General features: G+C 42.3%; 2 protein-coding genes across 2 annotated transcripts; one reads left to right on the plus strand and one right to left on the minus strand.

Annotated features, from left to right (window-relative positions):
* The first annotated feature begins 2,406 nt into the window (after window positions 1-2,406).
* On the plus strand, window positions 2,407-3,069 carry LOC139725569 (uncharacterized). Its single transcript, XM_071636659.1, has 2 exons — window positions 2,407-2,770; window positions 2,822-3,069. Exons 1-2 carry the CDS (start codon window positions 2,407-2,409, stop codon window positions 3,067-3,069), a joined length of 612 nt encoding a protein of 203 aa, XP_071492760.1.
* An 11,698-nt stretch (window positions 3,070-14,767) lies between these two features.
* LOC139725541 (2-acylglycerol O-acyltransferase 1-like) lies at window positions 14,768-20,011 on the minus strand. The gene is made up of 5 exons (XM_071636629.1): window positions 19,833-20,011; window positions 18,501-18,841; window positions 17,026-17,200; window positions 15,962-16,161; window positions 14,768-14,922 (listed from the first exon to the last, which is right to left on the minus strand). Exons 1-5 carry the CDS (start codon window positions 19,970-19,972, stop codon window positions 14,768-14,770), a joined length of 1,011 nt encoding a protein of 336 aa, XP_071492730.1. The 5' UTR covers window positions 19,973-20,011.
* Window positions 20,012-21,627: the final 1,616 nt, after the last annotated feature.

A 21,627-nucleotide genomic window follows, 5' to 3' on the forward strand; every position in this document is an offset into this window, starting at 1 on the left:
TCCCTCACTTTTTCAAGGGTCCACTTCCAGACAAATCTTATAAAGATCCCAAAGGAGCATCTGAAAGGAAACATTTAGAATTCGAAGCCTGGTATTCAAAACACTATAGAACAATCATAATAAACTTTGAAGAAGAAATTCTGGCTCACTGTCAATCCGCTGTTCAAATTCTCATGGAGGTCAGTATCGCTTCCCGCATTCTTTTCACAAAAGCAACAGGCAATATTAACCCCTTCAGAAACATTACCATTGATTCAGCATGTAACACCGTCTTTAGTACCAGATTTCTGATACCAAGAGACCAATACTTTTGGTCCCAAAGAGTTGAAGAAGGGGTGTTCCCTCACTTTTTCAAGGGTCCACTTCCAGACAAATCTTAAACGGATCCTAAAGGAACATCTGAAAGCAATATTGAGCCCTTCAGAAACATTACCATTGCTTCGGCCTGTAACACCATCTTTAGTACCAAATTTCTGAAGGGATGTGCAGCAATGCCTTCTGTAAGAAAGAGCATGTGCTACAAGGAGATCGAGCAAATCGTAGCAAAAATTGACTCTTACAATGGAAACCTTGACGGCATCACGGAACATCCAGGGTTTGTGAGTGTGTGCCTGGATAGGCATGTGCTGGAGACTGCATATTTCCAGTACCACGAGCAGTATGGGGTGGAATAAATGCAGCATTGTTCCAACTGGCTGAAATCCATCAATTGTGGAATAGCTATGAATTGGTGGCTGGTCTTAAAGATAAAAGTGATAAGATATGATATGTGACTCCGCGATGAACCCCGTGGAGCATCTCTGGGCCCCCTGCACAAAGGCCTTGACCAGCGTCTACTTGCCGTCCACCTTACCTGGCGAGGATCAACCCCCATGTCGCCATGTCACCGAACAGGAGAAGATGCAGAAAGAGCACACCATCTTTGATGCTGCAATGAGGGACATCAGAGACGTTCACTGGCGGCACCTTTCTTTCTCAGGCGAGTGGGTGCTAGTCATCGCAGAACCCAGTGGTGGAGAGCAGCAGCCATAAGGAGTGGACTACGACTATGTCAAAGCCACCATTGGGGGATCAGCCAGGACACTGCAAGGGAGCACCATCGACGAGGAGTACACCTTCATCCACCCGCACATGGACAGACGCATAGGATGAATCATCTTCACAAAGTGTAACACCTGCGACCACTGCACAGAACACCCTCCTTCAATGAATGCTGACGACCTACGCATCTTCAGGGAATTTCCTTCACCATCGTTATCTACAGCAACACAGGGACACTTCGTCACATTTGCGGAAGATCTTCAAGCGCCCAGTGTACCACCATGCCAGCATACTGTATGCCCCTGTTCCAGGAGAATGGGCTTGGTTGGTGCTACCGCGACGGATGCTGCTACGTCTTCACCAGTAAGAAAGATGTGAATGACCATCAACTGAAGTTTCACACTTTTGGCTTCTCACCAATACAAATTGGAGCCTGACAAGGTTAATATTGTCTGTAGGTAAAAGTGCATGGACCTGAATTTGTGTTTGGATTGATGTCATTGATTTTCACCAAACTAAAGGTATTCATTCAGTAGAGATGTGCAGCAATGCCTTCTGTAAGAAAGAGCATGTGCTGCAAGGAGATCGAGCAAATCGTAGAAAAAAGTGACTCCTACAATGGAAACCTTGACGGCATCACAAAACATCCAGGGTTTGCGAGTGTGTGCCTTGATAGGTATGTGCTGGAGACTGCATATTTCCAATATCACTAGCAGTATGGGAGAGGAACTCGGCAGAATGCAGCACCGTACCAACTAGCCAAAATTCTGCCAAATGTGGCATACCGGTACATCGTAGCTGTGGATTTGGGACTTATCTTAAAGATAAAGATGTTATTCTATCTGAGTAGCCACATATGTAAATGTCACTGAGTCAGAAGCCCTAGATGTTTATAGCAACCAACAAGTCTGGTGCAGACAAAAAGAAAATTTTGATAGTTCTACAGCTTTGGGACACACACACTGCAACGAAGCTACCAAGTCACAACTGTAGGTACAGTGTAATCCCATACGGACCTTATTTTGTGTTTGCATTGATGTCATAGATTTTCCCCAAACTAAAGGTATTCAAGCAGTAGAGATGTGCAGCAATGCCTTCTGTAAGAAAGAGCATGTGCTGCAAGGAGATCGAGCAAATCGTAGCAAAAATGGACTCCCACAACAGAAACCTTGACGGCATCACGGAACATCCAGGGTTTGTGAGTGTGAGCCTGGATAGGTATGTGCTGGAGACTGCATATTTCCAGTACCACTAACAGTATGGGGTGGAATTCTAACTGGCTGAAATCCATCAATTGTGGGATAGCTACGAATTGGTGGCTGCTCTTAAAGATATAAATGATAAGATATGATATGTGACTCCGCGATGAACCCTGTGGAGCATCTCTGGGCCCCCTGTACCAAGGCCTTGACCAGCGTCTACTTGCCGTCCACCTTACCTGGCGAGGATCAACCCCCATGTCGCCAGAGGATCACCGAACAGGAGAAGATGCAGAAAGAGCACACCATCTTTGATGCTGCAATGAGGGACATCAGAGACGTTCACTGGCGGCACCTTTCTTTCTCAGGCAAGCGGGTGCTAGTCATTGCAGAACCCAGCGGTGGAGAGCAGCAGCCATACGGAGCGGACTACTACTACGTCAAAGCCACCATCGGGGGATCAGCCAGGACACTTGGAGGAAGCACCATCGACGAGGAGTACACCTTCATCCATCCGCACATGGACAGACGCATAGGATGAATCATCTTCACAAAGTGTAACACCTGCGACCACTGCACAGGACACCCTCCTTCAATGACGGAATTTTTTTTGCCATCGTCATTTACATCAACACAGGGACACTTCGTCACATTCGCGGAAGATCTTCAAGTGAACAGTGTACCACCATGCCAGCATATGCCCCTGTTCCAGGAGAAGGGGCTTGGTTGGTGCAACCGCGACGGATGTCGCTACGTCTTCACCAGTAAGAAAGATGTGAACGACCACCGACTGAAGTTTCACACTTTTGGCTTCTCACCTACAAACTGAAGCCTGACATGGTTTACAATATTGTCTGTAGGTATAAGTGTATGAACCTAATTTTGTGCTTGCATTGATGTCATTGATCTTCTTTAAACTAAAGGTATTCAAGCAGTAGGGATGTGCGGCAATGCCTTCTGTAAGAAAGAGCATGTGCTGCAAGGAGATCGACCAAATCATAGCAAAAATTGACTCCTACAATGGAAACCTTGACGGCATCACGGAACATCCAGGGTTTGCCAGTGTGTGCCTGGATAGGTATGTGCTGGAGACTGCATATTTCCAGTACCACTAACAGTATGGGGTGGAATAAATGCAGCATCGTTCCAACTGGCTGAAATCCATCAATTGTGGGATAGCTAGGAATTGGTGGCTGGTCTTAAAGATAAAAATGATAAGATATGATATGTGACTCCGCGATGAACCCCGTGGAGCATCTCTGGGCCCCCTGCACAAAGGCCTTGACCAGCGTCTACTTGCCCTCCACCTTACCTGGCGAGGATCAACCCCCATGTTGCCAGAAGATCATCAAACAGGAGAAGATGCAGAAAGAACACACCATCTTCAATGCTGCAATGAGGGACACCAGAGTCATTCACTGGCGGCACCTTTCTTTCTCAGGCGAGCGGGTGCTAGTCATCGCAGAACCCAGCGGTGGAGAGCAGCAGCCATAAGGAGTGGACTACGACTACGTCAAAGCCACCATTGGGGGATCAGCCAGGACACTGCGAGGGAGCACCATTGACGAGGAGAACACCTCCATCCATCCGCACATGGACAGATGCATCTATAGGATGAATCATCTTCACAAAGTGTAACACCTGCGACCACTGCACAGAACACCCTCCTTCAATGAATGCTGACGACCTACCCATCTTCAGGGAATTTCCTTCATCATCGCTATCTACAGCAACACAGGGACACTTCGTCACATTCACGGAAGATCTTCAAGCGCCCAGTGTACCATCATGCCAGCATATGCCCCTGTTCCAGGAGAATGGGCTTGGTTGGTGCAACCGCGACGGATGCTGCTACGTCTTCACCAGTAAGAAAGATGTGAACGACCATCAACTGAAGTTTCACACTTTTGGCTTCTCACCTACAAATTGGAGCCTGACAAGGTTAATATTGTCTGTAGGTAAAAGTGCATGGACCTGAATTTGTGTTTGGATTGATGTCATTGATTTTCACCAAACTAAAGGTATTCAAGCAGTAGAGATGTGTAGCGATGCCTTCTGTAAGAAAGAGCATGTGCTGCAAGGAGATTGAGCAAATCGAAGCAAAAATTGACTCCTACAATGGAAACCATGACGGCATTACAGAACATCCAGGGTTTGCAAGTGTGTGCCTTGATAGGTATGTGCTGGAGACTGCATATTTCCAATATCACTAGCAGTATGGAAGAGGAACTCGGCAGAATGCAGCACCGTACCAACTAGCCAAAATTCTGCCAAATGTGGCATACCGGTACATCGTAGCTGTGGATTTGGGACTTATCTTAAAGATAAAGATGTTATTCTATCTGAGTAGCCACATATGTAAATGTCACTGAGTCAGAAGCCCTAGATGTTTATAGCAACCAATAAGTCTGGTGCAGACAAAAAGAAAATGTTGACAGTTCTACAGCTTTGGGACACACACACTGCAACGAAGCTACCAAGTCACAACTGTAGGTACAGTGTAATCCCGTATGGACCTGATTTTGTATTTGCATTGATGTCATAGATTTTCCCCAAACTAAAGGTATTCAAGCAGTGGGGATGTGTAGCAATGCCTTCTGTAAGAAAGAGCATGTGCTACAAGGAGATTGAGCAAATCATAGCAAAAAATTGACTCCTACAATGGAAACCTTGACGGCATCACGGAACATCCAGGGTTTGTGAGTTTGTGCCTTGATAGGTATGTGCTGGAGACTGCATATTTCCAGTACCACTAACAGTATGGGGTGGAATAAATGCAGCATCGTTTCAACTGGCTGAAATCCATCAATTGTGGGATAGCTACGAATTGGTGGCTGGTCTTAAAGATAAAAATGATAAGATATGATACTAGTACGTGACTCTGCGATGAACCCGTGGAGCATCTCTGGGCCCCCTGCACCAAAGGCCTTGACCAGCGTCTACTTGCCGTCCACCTGCCGTCCACCTTACCTGGCGAGGATCAACCCCCATGTCGCCAGAGGATCACCGAACAGAAGATGCAGAAAGAGCACACCATCTTTGATGCTGCAATGAGGGACATCAGAGACATTCACTGGCAGCACCTTTCTTTCTCAGGCGAGCGGGTGCTAGTCATCGCAGAACCCAGTGGTGGAGAGCAGCAGCCATAAGGAGTGGACTACGAGTGAACTACGTCAAAGCCACCATCGGGGGATCAGCCAGGACACGAGGAGGGAGCACCATCGACGAGGAGTACACCTTTATCCACCCGCACATGGACAGACGCACAGGATGAATCATCTTCACAAAGTGTAACACCTGCGACCACTGCACAGAACACCCTCCTTCAATGAATGCTGACGACCTACACATCTTCAGGGAATTTCCTTTGCCATCGTCATCTACAGCAACACAGGGACACTTCCTCACATTCGCGGAAGCTCTTCAAGCGCCCAGTGTGCCACCATGCCAGCATATGCCCCTGTTCCAGGAGAATGGGCTTGGTTGGTGCAACCGCGACGGATGCTGCTACGTCTTCACCAGTAAGAAAGATGTGAACGACCACCGACTGAAGTTTCACACTTTTGGCTTCTCACCTACAAATTGGAGCCTGACAAGGTTAATATTGTCTGTAGGTAAAAGTGCATGGACCTGAATTTGTGTTTGGATTGATGTCATTGATTTTCACCAAACTAAAGGTATTCAAGCAGTAGAGATGTGTAGCGATGCCTTCTGTAAGAAAGAGCATGTGCTGCAAGGAGATTGAGCAAATCGAAGAAAAAATTGACTCCTACAATGGAAACCTTGATGGCATTACAGAACATCCAGGGTTTGCGAGTGTGTGCCTTGATAGGTATGTGCTGGAGACTGCATATTTCCAATATCACTAGCAGTATGGAAGAGGAACTCGGCAGAATGCAGCACCGTACCAACTAGCCAAAATTCTGCCAAATGTGGCATACCGGTACATCGTAGCTGTGGATTTGGGACTTATCTTAAAGATAAAGATGTTATTCTATCCGAGTAGCCACATATGTAAATGTCACCGAGTCAGAAGCCCTAGATGTTTATAGCAACCAATAAGTCTGGTGCAGACAAAAAGAAAATGTTGACAGTTCTACAGCTTTGGGACACACACACTGCAACGAAGCTACCAAGTCACAACTGTAGGTACAGTGTAATCCCGTATGGACCTGATTTTGTATTTGCATTGATGTCATAGATTTTCCCCAAACTAAAGGTATTCAAGCAGTGGGGATGTGTAGCAATGCCTTCTGTAAGAAAGAGCATGTGCTACAAGGAGATTGAGCAAATCATAGCAAAAATTGACTCCTACAATGGAAACCTTGACGGCATCACGGAACATCCAGGGTTTGTGAGTTTGTGCCTTGATAGGTATGTGCTGGAGACTGCATATTTCCAGTACCACTAACAGTATGGGGTGGAATAAATGCAGTATCGTTCCAACTGGCTGAAATCCATCAATTGTGGGATAGCTACGAATTGGTGGCTGGTCTTAAAGATAAAAATGATAAGATATGACACTAGTATGTGACTCTGCGATGAACCCGTGGAGCATCTCTGGGCCCCCTGCACCAAAGGCCTTGACCAGCGTCTACTCGCCGTCCACCTGCCGTCCACCTTACCTGGCGAGGATCAACCCCCATGTCGCCAGAGGATCACCGAACAGAAGATGCAGAAAGAGCACACCATCTTTGATGCTGCAATGAGGGACATCAGAGACGTTCACTGGCAGCACCTTTCTTTCTCAGGCGAGCGGGTGCTAGTCATCGCAGAACCCAGTGGTGGAGAGCAGCAGCCATAAGGAGTGGACTACGAGTGAACTACATCAAAGCCACCATCGGGGGATCAGCCAGGACACTGGGAGGGAGCACCATCGACGAGGAGTACACCTTTATCCACCCGCACATGGACAGACGCACAGGATGAATCATCTTCACAAAGTGTAACACCTGCGACCACTGCACAGAACACCCTCCTTCAATGAATGCTGACGACCTATGCATCTTCAGGGAATTTCCTTCACCATCGTTATCTACAGCAACACAGGGACACTTCGTCACATTCGCGGAAGATCTTCAAGCGCCCAGTGTACCACCATGCCAGCATATGCCCCTGTTCCAGGAGAATGGGCTTGGTTGGTGCAACTGCGACGGATGCTGCTACGTCTTCACCAGTAAGAAAGATGTGAACGACCATCAAATGAAGTTTCAAACTTTTGGCTTCTCACCTACAAATTGGAGCCTGACAAGGTTAATATTGTCTGTAGGTAAAAGTGCATGGACCTGAATTTGTGTTTGGATTGATGTCATTGATTTTCACCAAACTAAAGGTATTCATTCAGTAGAGATGTGTAGCGATGCCTTCTGTAAGAAAGAGCATGTGCTTCAAGGAGATTGAGCAAATCGAAGCAAAAATTGACTCCTACAATGGAAACCTTGACGGCACCACAGAACATCCAGGGTTTGCCAGTGTGTGCCTGGATAGGTATGTGCTGGAGACTGCATATTTCCAATATCACTAGCAGTATGGGAGAGGAACTCGGCAGAATGCAGCACCGTACCAACTAGCCAAAATTCTGCCAAATGTGGCATACCGGTACATCGTAGCTGTGGATTTGGGACTTATCTTAAAGATAAAGATGTTATTCTATCTGAGTAGCCACTATATGTAAATGTCACTGAGTCAGAAGCCCTAGATGTTTATAGCAACCAATAAGTCTGGTGCAGACAAAAAGAAAATTTTGATAGTTCTACAGCTTTGGGACACACACACTGCAACGAAGCTACCAAGTCACAACTGTAGGTACAGTGTAATCCCGTATGGACCTGATTTTGTGTTTGCATTGATGTCATAGATTTTCCCCAAACTAAAGGTATTCATGAAGTGGGGATGTGCTGCAATGCCTTCTGTAAGAAAGAGCATGTGCTGCAAGGAGATTGAACAAATCGTAGCAAAAATTGACTCCTAAAATGGACACCTTGACGGCATCATAAAACACCCAGGGTTTGTGAGTGTGTGCCTGGATAGGTATGTGCTGGAGACTGCATACAGTATTTCCAGTACCACTACCTACGGCAGAATACGCCACACTTACCTATACCATATCGCTATTCCTTCCCTACCTGCTTTAAAACCGGCAAAGGTTCTCTCTAGTAGAGAGAGAAAAAAAAAGGGGTCTGTGATAGCAGACTAACCTCTCGGAGTTCCCATTACTGCATAACGGGAAACCCTGTACTCCTTACTATAAAAGGCCACGCTAGCCTCGTATCCTCCTCTTTCCTTTGCCGGCGCCTGCAAGGCAGTCGTCTGTATCCATTCTACCGGCTATCTTAACACGTTCCTAAACTCCCTCTGGGTATCTTGCAAACACTACTTTCTCAACCAAGACAGAAATACAGCGTGTATAATAGAGACAATGTCGGAGACTAAAGGAAAGCAGGGAATAACAACAGGGCGGGAATTGGCCATCATAAGGTGGGCTCTTCCGCCACTGTCGCTCCGACTGAAATTCCCGCTCAAGGGAGCACACGGGAGCGCACGGAACCCAGAGAGGGGCTGTGCTGAATCTGTACAGGATGAACCTCCCAAAAAGCCGACGTCAGTTCGGGGGAGAAAAGAGAAAAACACAGAACAAAAAAAATCCATACCTCCCAAAAAGCCGAACAGAGTTGGGGGGAAAATGAGAGGGATGAGAATACTCACAAACCCAAGAATCTAAGCCTACCTCCCAAAAAGCCGACCAGTGATCATGGGAAAAGTGAACATAATAAGTGCGACAAAAATACTAAAGATCCGCCCGAGAAGTGGAACGGCCAAAATACAGAACATCACAGACTCGCTTGATACGAACGTAGAGGGCGCAATGTCCTTATCAAAATCCAACATGGATGCCCCCAGTCACGTAAGTCACATGCAAAATGCAGCATCGTTCCAACTGGCTGAAATTCCATCAATTGTGGGATAGCTACGAATTGATGACTGGTCACAAAGATAAAGAGTAGCAACATATGTAACTGACATCAGGTCAGAAGCCCCAGATATTGACAACGTATTCAAGTCCGGTGCAATCTCGAAGAGTACTCCACTTGGAAGGCTATATCAACAAGGGTGAAAGGTCGTCTCATCAAAATAACTTTAAGATCGTGGGTCTCACGGAAGCACCAACTACATCTACAACCACATCTGCAACTACAGGCCAGGAAAATTGTGTTTCCATCTTGAAGGGGATTCTTTGTGATTAGTTTAATTTTCTTTTCTTTTTTTTTACTATATTCTTTAATTAAATGCATTTGAATTGAGAAGAAATGAGTGAGCATTGCCAGAAAGTATGGTGATAAGTTTTGATCAAGCACATGACAAACAAATGAAATTTTCATTGTGTTGCCAATTTAGGGAATGAGCTTATTTTCCTTACTAAAATTCCCAGTGTCAAACACTCAATTTGCACAATCGAAATAGATCCAATGTGTGGAGAAAAATTCTTTCTGCTCAAGTTACAGTTTATGAAATATTAGCATTGGATTAATGACTTGTTTGTTATTCCAGTTTGAGAGGATGACTGTGACCAAAGTCTTACAATGAAGCGACAAACTTCACTAAAGGACTTTTTCAACCCCATAAGACAAAAAATTCAAGGTATGTTATGTATGCAATAGTTCATGAATACCGTACCATTAATGTGCTTGTTCCAGTAAATACATGTAGAAATGAAGGCAAGAATTGAATTTGATTTTAGCCCATAATGAATTAATGGGCAGTCGTCAAGCCAGGCTGAACATTTTCCCTGTGATATATCTACATGATTTAATGAATATGTGCACAGCATTATATTTACTTTTTTTTGGAGTGGTGCCACAAAATTAAATGAGAGTTGTGATTGTCAAAGGCCTGTCTGATATTAATTTTTTTTCTTTCCTTTTTACTCCAAGTTTTAGATGACTGTGAGTCATTCCCCGTGTCGATGGATTGTCCAGCTGCTGGACACAGTGCAGATTCGATGCATGATATCAAAGAACCTCATGATCCTGTGCCATAAAAAAACTCAACACAAGTCTTTGGCCGGACCTCGACTGAAGATCCCATGTCAGCTAAGCCGAGATCCCATTCTAAGAAAATACAGTCATATAACATTATGAAACTAGAGCTGAGAGTGCAGACCTCTGCCAAGAATGCAGCTCATTTCTACCACTGATCTTGTTCTTCCAAAGAGATATCCGTGATTTCCACCCATTAAGTGCTGAAAGTCGCCCGATTTCCCAATATAGAAGCCTTTGTTACGTCATAAACCCTCAGCTGCACGGCGCTCCTCGCCCTAGCAGAAACTAGAGCATGCACTTTAGTGCGCGCAAGCAAACCTCAAATACACGCAGCCTGAACTCCCAGGTTCATTGACCCTACCTGAAAATATATCAAATATCCTTTGTAAATTCCCTCGAAATTCCCCGATCACTACCAAAAGCTAATCGCTTGTTACTTACAAGTGTCATTCTCAACCTTTCCTGCAAGTTTCATCTAAATCCGTGCACAACTTTTTGAGCTATTTTGCGCACGGACAAACAAACAAACAAACGAACGAACAAACAAACAAACCAACAGTAATAAAAAATAACCTCCTCCCTTGGCGGAGGTAATAAACAGGAGCTGAAGTACCTTCTTCGTGTAATCAATAATGTAATGTACAAAATGAATTAAATGAGAAATCATAAAAATCAAGCTTGTTAACCCCAAGTCTCAATGAAAAAAAAGTAGCCCCTGCCCATTATTTAGTATCTACATGTATTCAATGAATATGAAGGTAGATTAAGTATGCATCATCTCAGTTTAATTAGAAATCAAAATGAAAATAATGGTAAAATAGATAAAACTGATTATTGAGTTTTTTTTTATATCATTGGCAAGTCAACAGTGAAGGCTGGTGAGATAGCTATGATTGTTTGCAATAAACATGAACAGTATGTGTGTTGATTACACAATATGCATAATACAAGGTAAGAAAAAAGTTCTTAAAATTTTCTTCTTAGGTATGCACTAGATTGCACAATTTCAAGTAAAAAATCCCAAAAGCTCCCTACCGTGGGAGGGGGAACCCCCCCCCCCCCCCCGACACCCTCGCAATGGTCTTACCTCCTATCAAATTAAAATTACCTTCTTTACAAAAAAATTAACACCCCTGCATTATGAGTATATGACCTCTATGTATTCAACATGCATCCTTTTCCAAATTCACATTTCTATTCACTGAGAGCTGGTGGAAAAAAAAAAGAAATCTTGGCAGTCTTTCACACAAAATTTGAATGTCGATTACTATCAAATTCAGATTATTATGGCATGCTGCTTTGTCTTCAATAATATTCTAACTTCAAAATGAAAATTCTGGAGACTTTCACATAAAGCCATTCATATGTACAAAATGAAATAAGTAACACAGGATTTTTTCCTGTAAATCTTCATAACAATCTGAACTGGTTTCTTAAAACATTTAATATAAACCGAACTGGGAAATCAATGACATACCATAATTTGAAGTTGATTTTGACTTTTAAAACCAATTTAAATTCGTTGCAAAACATCCCCCTGATTAGAATAGAAAGAACAGCCTGCAAATGAGCCAATCACAAAATGAAAGTGCAGACAGGGAGCTGCCCGCTCTTTCAAATCTTCTTCATTTGTACCTTATGCAAAATATTACCTATCAGACAGAAAACTCTCACATCAATATGCATTCTTTGAAATTGGTGCATATTCACATTCCAGCACATATTAGTAAAACAACAGGTTTGGAATGACAGATCACTTTCATATTTGACGGCAGCAAACTGATTTTTCAGACACTGGTGTTATATAACCTCAAAACTACAAGCAGAATACAGGACAGCAAAGGCAAATTTAATCTAGAGCAGGTCCAAGAGAGGCAAGGTGTACCAAAATCATCGCATACTCACGGCACTCAGGGCAAGTATTGTATCTTACCCTTGGACAAGTACAATCATTTAGTTCTGGTCAAAATTACCCTGGCAACAGATTTAAAATCACAAGAATAATCACACACTCAGTCACAGGTAGGGTGAACTATTGATTGCACCTTCTCATGTTACATGTAGCATTACCCCAATTTGGGTACACTTGACATCCCTTTAAATATTGTGCAAGTGTAATACTCTGTTTTTCATAATAATGTATTTTCTATATCAATTGAATTGCTTTAATAGCATTATTTACACACAATATCGCCATGGTTTGTACATTTACACTGTTTTGTTGTTTATGTATTTTGAATCAGTATTTACTTATTGATTTTATGATGAAAGGCTCCCAAGAATGAGAGTGTACCACTAATGAGGCTACCCTGGATAGAGAATATCAAATAAATATAATTATTCTAAATTTAAAAAAATCTGCAGTGATTCCAGTTCTGTCTGTACCATAGAGCACAGTAACAAGGAGTGTGATAATTCTATCATCTACACAATTTGCACCAACATTCCTACATATGGTGGGCCTATCTATACTGGTTGGCCACTGTAAAATACTAAGCCATGACTGTCTTGGGAGAAAAACAAAATCACTTTGCTTCAAAGGTATCAAATACCTGGCACAGGTTTAAAAGAAATAATTGAAAAAAAAAAGAAGAATTAAAAACAAATCTTTGGTGAATGTAAGTGACATGCCACTCATCACCCCATAGCAAAACACATATTCTGATTATTTTTACGTATCATATTAACCCTAACTAGGCCGGGCTATTTAGGTAGATCATAGAGCCGGGGGGGGGGGGGGGGGGGGCCTCCCAGGCCCCCCCTCCAGATCTCGGCCGTCGACCGCAGCGATCGTGACGAAAATTGGCACACGCATTGCCTATGATGTAATCTAAAGTACTACGAAGTTAAATTTTAAAAAAATTATCATTTATGCTAAATTATGCTAATTTATGCATAATGATGCATGAAATCAGACAATTTAGTATAAATCGGTAAATAAAGCTCAAAATGGGCAAATTCTTTTTTTAAATATTCTTTTTAGTGTCCTGAGCAAATATAAGAGAAAAAAATTGTGCCATCAGAAAAAATTTCTTAAGTATTTTATTGTTTTTTGAATTTCTTATGTATTTCTTTGTTTTTTCGACTTTATGTTTTTCATCATTTTTTCGATGAAACTTGTCCGCGACATTGTTCCGAGCAAGAAACTATGTTATTAATTGATTTTAATCAATAAAACCCCAAAATAATCATGCTTTTATGAGATTTGCCTGTAACCACAGTTTGTATTGAAATTGTACATGAATTCACGTTTTTGAGCAAGTTTTGGTCTGACATGCACGTACATATTTATGCGCAACTTCGGAACCGCGCACCCCGGCATCGCAAATTTGGTGTCAAAAGATGCGGGAGACTCGAAAGAAAAAAGTCATGAAACGTTGCGGCGATAGCTTTTCGCGTTAACGATGCATCGCGCGGAACGTCGAGGGGGGGGGCCTCGGAGGCCCCCCCCCCCCCCCCCCCCCCCCCCCCCCCCGGCCTAGTTAGGGTTAAACCATCTCCTCGTTGACGATGATATAATTCTATTTACCCAGGATGGTTGGCCTTTTGAATACTGATGGGACTCTATTGTCACCAGAGTCATGTCATAACACTAGCCAAGCATTTCCAGGTATCCATTTTCACACTTGGATCAAGTACAAAATGAGTGAAGCATCCTGTCAGACTATGAACACGTTAGGCAGGAAAAGTCTTCCCTAACAACTGTTTGACAATATACTACAGTACAACAACAACTGTTTGACAGTATACTACAGTACAACAATCACTGTCTGACACTGTCGAAAGTACTGTGCACATTATGTACATACATCTCATTAATCTCTAGCACAGAAATTATCTAATGGGCACAAGTACTGATCACAGAAGGGTTTAAATCCTGAGCATTGTTTTAAAAAGACATAAAAGACAAAATTATAGTATGCTCACAGCAATCTTAAATTCCTGACAACAGACAGCACTGTAAATTCTAAATCAGTTTGCATGATTTACAAAATAAATCATTATTAATGACAGCCACAATGGTCTTCCTTTTGCATCAAATATTCATAATGAAAACAGTTCTGATGTAGACCTACTAAAGTGTTCGGAGCAACTCATCAGGTGCTAAGTAATATTAGCGACTGTTTATCATTTCAGAGAAAGCTTGATAAACTTATCATTCAGAAGCATATTTCACCTATTACCATGTGCATAGATATTACATCATGCATCCAGCTAAAGGTATTCAAACACACACACAATACCTCCAATCAGCAAAGTTAGCACCTTTCTTGGTAGTAAAAATCTGCCCTTTCCCTTTTCCAAGCTGTTTTCTGGAAGTTACATCACACTCAAAACACTTTGGTTCCTAGGCAACGGTCACTGCAGAAGCTGCATCTTTGACACCTCGGCAGTGAAATTCCTGAGAGCTTAGTATGAGGTCATGATTGGGATAATTTTTTTTTCTTCTCTCCAATAACTGGGCATCTTAGTAGGTTCACTGAACGCTTACTTTATTTGCAATACAACCTCCTCTTTGACTCCAAACTTGACCTTGTTCTCCTCAAAAAGCTCCCGGAGAGCATTGGCGTAGGTGTGCCAGAGAGAGTCAATGGCCTCGGCTGTCGGTTCCGACATCTTTTCCACAGGGATTGGGCGACCGACTGTAGAAGATTAAAGGAGGGGAAGAAGGAGTAACAAAATGCTTGGTTAGCTTTGCTGGCATGACCTCTTCTAGTAGGTCCGTCATCTCAGCCAACAGCTTCTTCTGCAAGGTCTGCGATCTCAACCAAAAACATCTTTAGCTAGGACTGTGCTCTCTATGCCACTTATATTTGGATGTGCAACAAATAACCTTTACAGACTATTGCCCCTCTATTTTTGCATCCCATCTACTTCGAATTGTATCCTCCCTTCATTTCTTCACCTTTACCTTCAATATTGCCCTGACCTAATGTACTACATTGTAATAAAGTTTGCCATGTTCCTAATAATGCTATCGTAAACATGTAAAAGCAATGAATGAGGAAAAGAGTAACATCTTGAAACATTATGCAATCTCCTGTTTCGATTGTAATTATGTACAGTTGTACAGCTGTGAAAATGCTTGAAACTATGTCAAATAATAACTTATTAAAGACAATGTGAAATCTGAAATTATCTTAAAAATGTATGAATTGCATGAAACAATCAAACAATAAAAAAAATATACAAATTTCACACAAAATAAAGTTACTGAATGGATGTACACCAGGTAAATAGAATTTACACTGAATACAATAAAAAATATGTTTGTTAGGCATTATTCTATGCATAAAAATATTCATGGGGTTCATCTTTCAATACATGTGATTGAAAATTAGGCTACATCAGTATACAGTAAAGTTGAAGAAAGGCCAACTTATGCAATACTATAAATGTGGTATAGAATGTATTTTGCAGTGTAAGACCTGTTATGAATTTTGCGCAAAACTGAACTTACTTGAAAATGAGAGCATGTACAAATATTTTTTGGACTCATCAAATGTGTGAAGAATATTATCCTTTGCAACATTCACATCAACTGACTTTCACCCATATCAGCACAGCAGAGCAAAACATAAAATCAAGAGACAGTATCTTTTTATCTTCTTGTGGTCACTATTATCATAATTCTTTGGAGTTCTTTTTTTAACATGGTGTACATCCTGATCATTTCCTCACCAACTGTGTTGACTTCTCTGCGGAAGGGCAGAGGCCCAAAGCTGTAGTTGAACACCCCTCTGCCGTAGAAGAAAGGCGTGGCAAATCCCACGGCCTTCTGCATCTTTTGTTGCAGTCTGCGGGCGAGGGTTCCCTCCTCATTAGGAACCTGGTGGTAGAGGTCATTCTCGCCAAAGGAGTAGCAGGGAACAAGATGAGCGCTGTGGGAAGAGGTCATCACACAAAAAGTTCATCTTCAAGTTCTCCTTTATTGTTTTCCTTCACTCTTTGGTTTCACTTAACCTTACCAATCAGACTTTGTTCTCGTATGACTCATTTCACATTATGGAAATAGCTATCAAATGTATTCATGAACAAACAGGCTCAGCTAACACATCTAATAGTTTCTATTTCAAAAGCTTGTATCTTGATACAGATTATCAAAAGAAATACTCCTTCATTTACTGCTGGATCGTGAAAAATTATTACTGCTTTTTGGGCTAAGTACATTTTTCTACACCCTTACTGTTTCAGAGTGTTGGACAACAGAACTTTCATTTGAGTACTAGGAATTCGCTTTAAACTTTCACCATGACTATTCTCAGATGAGGAAATTATCTTCATAATATGTACGTCCAAGGAGTTATCACACACATGATAACTCCTTTGAATACTAAGTGTCTTGCACTGTATTGGTAACTAGATTGAACACTAGTACTATGTAAGCATTAAAATTTTGACTTCATACTAAGTGCTAAAATACATGATACAAGTACCGAAAATCTACAAACGAGAAATATCTACTGCACATAAAAAGAGACATACTGTCAAAGAATACAACAATAGATAGAATGTGAATATCAACCACTTGAATCTTTTATGCATGCTGCAGTACATCATAGGGGTCTAAAATCTATGTTTGTGCGTTCTTTACTGCTTGTGTGTTCTTAACAAACCAATTTTCTTTCTCTGCCCACATTTGTTTTGTTTTTTTAATAAAGCCAGATCAATACAGTAGGCCTATATCCTTTGAATTCTAATTAGAAAGCAGCACAAGCATGCAAAACTTAATGAGAAAATCTCACCCATGCTGGAGAGCCTTTTTGATGAAACCTTTCCGTTGGGTCAGACACAAGACGTGGCGGCCGGCGTGGGCCTCCAGAGACTCCCCCGCACCACCTAGTACAATGACCGCCGCACTGCCCCTCCCCGGCCCACCTGCCAGGTAGTCAATACTCTCCTTACACACATCACACATACCTGAAGGAGAAGCAGATAATTAAGGGTTAACCCCTTTAACACAACTTTGTTATCAATGCCAGTAACATTTCTATTTACAGCTTCCAAAGGACATGATTGTATTGAATGTAACATTTGTCAAATCAGAAATAAAGAGGAAACTGAAATTGAGGAAGATACATACGTGTACACATGTTTACAGAAATCGACAATAGATAAGCATGATATGCATAGCATAGTATTGTTATGTAGAGAGAGAGAAGATAAAAACAAAAATGGAAGATGACCAAGAGAAAAGAACAAAAAAAAAAAGGATCTACATGTACAGAGAGGACGACAGAGAAAAGACTAGAAGGTTGCATACCATGAATGATAAGAGAATGCAATAAAAAAAAAAGAAGCAAACAAAGAAAGTTGCAGCAATATAAAATGGCAAAATTATTTTTTTTTCCAAGACGTGCATCGACATTTTAATTAGACTCAAACATCAGTTTTCCTTACAATGGAGCATGTCTACTCTTGGTTGGAGTTCACATTATAAATAGTTGCAATAACTTCAAAAAAATTGCATTCAAGCTGAAAGCTAATTAAGGATTTTTTTCAGGTATCTTTAATCAAATGTGTTCATTTTTTTCCCCTCACAAATACCACTGGTCATGCTTTGTTGAAAGACAGGGATAATGACCTGGGTGTTATACTGTAGTCCCAAGGTTGCTTGCTAAGCTGCACACTATCATCATGGATTTGGGATGTAAGCATTATCACAAACATGTACCTCAATCCTCATGGTTACCACATGAGAATAGGGCAAAAGATAAAGGTGTTTACTGATTGGAACTGAGATTTCATATCTAGACTGTGACCTTTGCCATTTGTGAATGACAATTCTTTATCACTGTACAACTGAATTGAATACTCTACTACTGATAATCATTCAGTTCATCAGGGTAGTGCCTGTGCTAGCAATAGTCTGTGCTATGCTTTACCATGTAAGTAGTGTACAAATGTGTGCAAGTTTGGAACTTCTTTTTTATTTTTCCTTTCTCAAGACTTCAGATGCTTTTGCCATTGAGCAATTCAGCCTTCACATGCATAGTGATCAAAGAGTTATGAGTCACAAAAAGAAAAGCTACAGAGTGTAGCTGGGTTTCTAGTCTGTAACACTCCTCATCACAAAATGAAAAACATGGACTTAAAGGTTGCTGCTTCTATAAGTTTGAAGGTCACTATTAAACCAAACACATAAAACCACCTGACCACTTGCCTACAATGCAATGTGTGTTACTGTACCAGGGTGTAAATAAACCAAAGTTTTCCTCACCTCCGGACATAAAGAAATCCCTGACAAGAGGGTATTTGTACATGACGGACAGAGTGCACAGGTGGGAGCGAATTCTGGGAAATATGGCACTGAAATCCGTCCCCTCTGTTGAAAAATTGACAAAGGCGCTAATGCTCATAATGCCATGGGGGTGGAAGCCAACAATGTAGTTATGATGAGGGTCGAGGTCCGTAGTTTTATGCAGTCTGACGGGGAAGTAGTCCGCCATCCTCTTCCAGATGCTCAAACTTCGCATGAACTGCGATCGCCGTCCACCCCTCTGTGGTGTGTACCTGTCATAGTAGGCCCAGCCAAAAAGGAGTAGACTGACCCAAAAATACCTGTAGGTATAAATTAAGGTAATGTCATGATAAAATATTGGGGATTGTACCATGTGAGAAGCAGTAGTTAGAGACATACAACAGGAAAATGTGAGGTAAAAATTTTGCCTGATTCAAGGCCTGCTAACATGTTAATACAGTAGTCACAGCTTTAGTTACCTTACAGCTGTATCTCACTGAGCTGAAGTTATCCAAGAGTGGGGGGAAATACAATGTAAGTGCGCAGTGGAGTTACATGCAATATCAACGTGTCTACAAATAGTACAGTAATTTGAAGAGCAGATCCAAGCAGATATGGTTATTAATTATAATAAAATCATGAAATTCAATTTCAGGTTTTAAATAATCTTTGAAATCATCAAATCCAATATTCACTGATGCCGATGTCAATCCGTTATCAAATCATCACCATAAATGATTTGATAATTACTATAGAGACTAGAGTCTGTACTCAGCATTATCCTGAAAATCGGTTACCACTCCATTAATCATTGCCATTCATTTTGTCATAGCCGGTGACTGCTCCACCTACACAGACTTTGCACACAGCGGGGACGTACTCGCAGAACAATAGGGGACCGACATCAGTTGTATCAGGATTCAGCCCTGTGCTGTATTCATTAATCTCAGCAAATCTTGCTTGTTTTCTCTGCATTTATTTCAGGACATGACACCATTCTAGATCAAGTAGATCTACTGAAGTACATGTAGACTCTAGATCAGGGAGGCGGAGGAGACCTCCCCGTGGCCGAGTAAATTAACATGTTAACATTAACGTTAGAAGGTATCTGGTTCAGTTGACCAAAACTCGGTCTGTCAAATTTGGTCGTAGGGGATATGTTCGTAACTTTGTTCATGTTCCGAGAAGACTGCAGCTGTGAGGAGAGCCGACAAAGTAAAAAAAAAAAGAAAAGAAAAAGAAAATGATAAAAGACTCCTCTGGACAGATGGATTTTTCTGTCTAACGTTAGACGTATCTAGCTATGCATACCTTGTGATAAGCATGTAGAATAGGACAAACTGCGTCAAGAGTCGAGAGAACATGAAAAGCGACCACCACAGGAGCACCGATGCCGTCTCAAGACGACGATGAAGGGGCACGAAGAAAGGAGCAAATTTCGGCAGCTTCATCTCTGCAGCTTTCTTGGTTTTGGATCGAATATTTCTTACCAACTTGTGACCCAGTAAATGCTGGCAATTGTGCACTTTACGGCCCTATTGCGCTTGCCTAAATGTTGACAGTCCTCAACTCACTCACGTCGCCTCACTCACTGCTGACTTCTCTTCGCTGAGGTGAGCTTGCTATGCATGCACACTGAACGGTAGGGGTCCTGTCACCTGCAGGGTACAGCACGCAGTGCAGTGGCGGCCTGGTTGGTCAGCGGTCCGTAACGAAATCCTCTAACACTAACGTTACAGTAGGCCCTTGGGGATATATATCAATAAAGGCAGCAGAGAGGCCCATTTTCATCTTACCATAGATACAAAAAGCGTTTCTGTCGACCGATAATACAAAGCAGAAGATACAATACCATATCTGCTTGAATGATCTTATTGTCGTCGTTCAAGCGCGAAGGCCCATCCGCGATCCGTTGGTGGGCTGGCCTAGGCCTGTTGAGGAGGGGGATCCCCGGCAAAGAGTGTAGAAGCTACTCTTTGATCCCCGGATGGATATCGGATGGATGCGCTGCATGCAGTATGATGATGCTCGTCGCTCCATCATGCAAGGGTGGCTCGCTCCCGATCCCGGATCGATCCCGCCCGCGCACGGTCCCCCTCCCTCCCCCCTCCCCCCCCCCCCCCAAAAAAAAAAAAATGTCATGGGGCAGGAGTTCACGAAGAATTCCAAGTCGAACTTAGAATTTAAGATTGAATAAGGAATTCGGGTAGGCTCTTTACCACTGGTTTCCCTGTTCAATTTCATTAGCCTAACCCACTTCAAATTATACATTTCTATTTTATTTATCTTATCTTGTATTATCAATGGCTACATGCAGCACTGAAGTACACACAGCATGCTATAATTTTTAGTCAATCTTAAATTCAAAGTTCGACTGAAATTCTATCTTTGTGAAACACCCCCTGGAAACTTGTGCCCCAGGCCTTTAGCTTTTTTTTTTTTTTTTTTGGTCTTTTTTTGCTTGCCAGCTGATAAATCCAGAATACGTACGTGTTATAACAAAATCAGCTCGTCAATCTTCACGGGAAAATTTTAAGATCAATATGGTATAGGCTGCATGGCTGGCGGAACTTGGAGGGGGCTCAGCAGGCCCCCCACTTTTTTGTACCATATATACCATGCAGGGCCGGCGGAGCGTTTTCAAAAGTGGGGGGCTTTCCGGGTTTCATGAGCTGACAACCCAACAAAAAAGGTCTTCAGCGCAAAGACATAACCTTACCCTTACCGCGCTCATACTTCAACCTCTCTATCTATTTCTTAGTGCCATTTATGCACTTCTGGGTAAAAAAAAAAAGTGGGGGGGGGGGCCAAAGTGATGATACCTTATGTATTCCTTTGTATGGTGCACAAAAATAAGTGGGGGGGGGGGGGGAGGGGGGGGGGGGGGCAAGCCCCCCTGGCCCCGGTTCCGCCGGCCATGCATACAAAGGAATACATAAGGTGTCACCACTATGGGCCCCCCACTTTTTTTACCCCAAAGTGTGTTAGTGGAACTATAAAAAGAAATAGAGAGAGACCTTATTAGAGATCTTAGAGATCTTATAAAAGTTTAGTACTGCTTACTTTATCATAAAGCAGAGAGGCATGGGGTTATAATACAATGATA

Source organism: Diadema antillarum, unplaced genomic scaffold (genome assembly GCF_040938485.1).
Source record: "Diadema antillarum isolate AM-2024a unplaced genomic scaffold, OU_Dant_1.0 seq00000049_RagTag, whole genome shotgun sequence".
Classification (NCBI taxonomy): Eukaryota; Metazoa; Echinodermata; class Echinoidea; order Diadematoida; family Diadematidae; genus Diadema; species Diadema antillarum.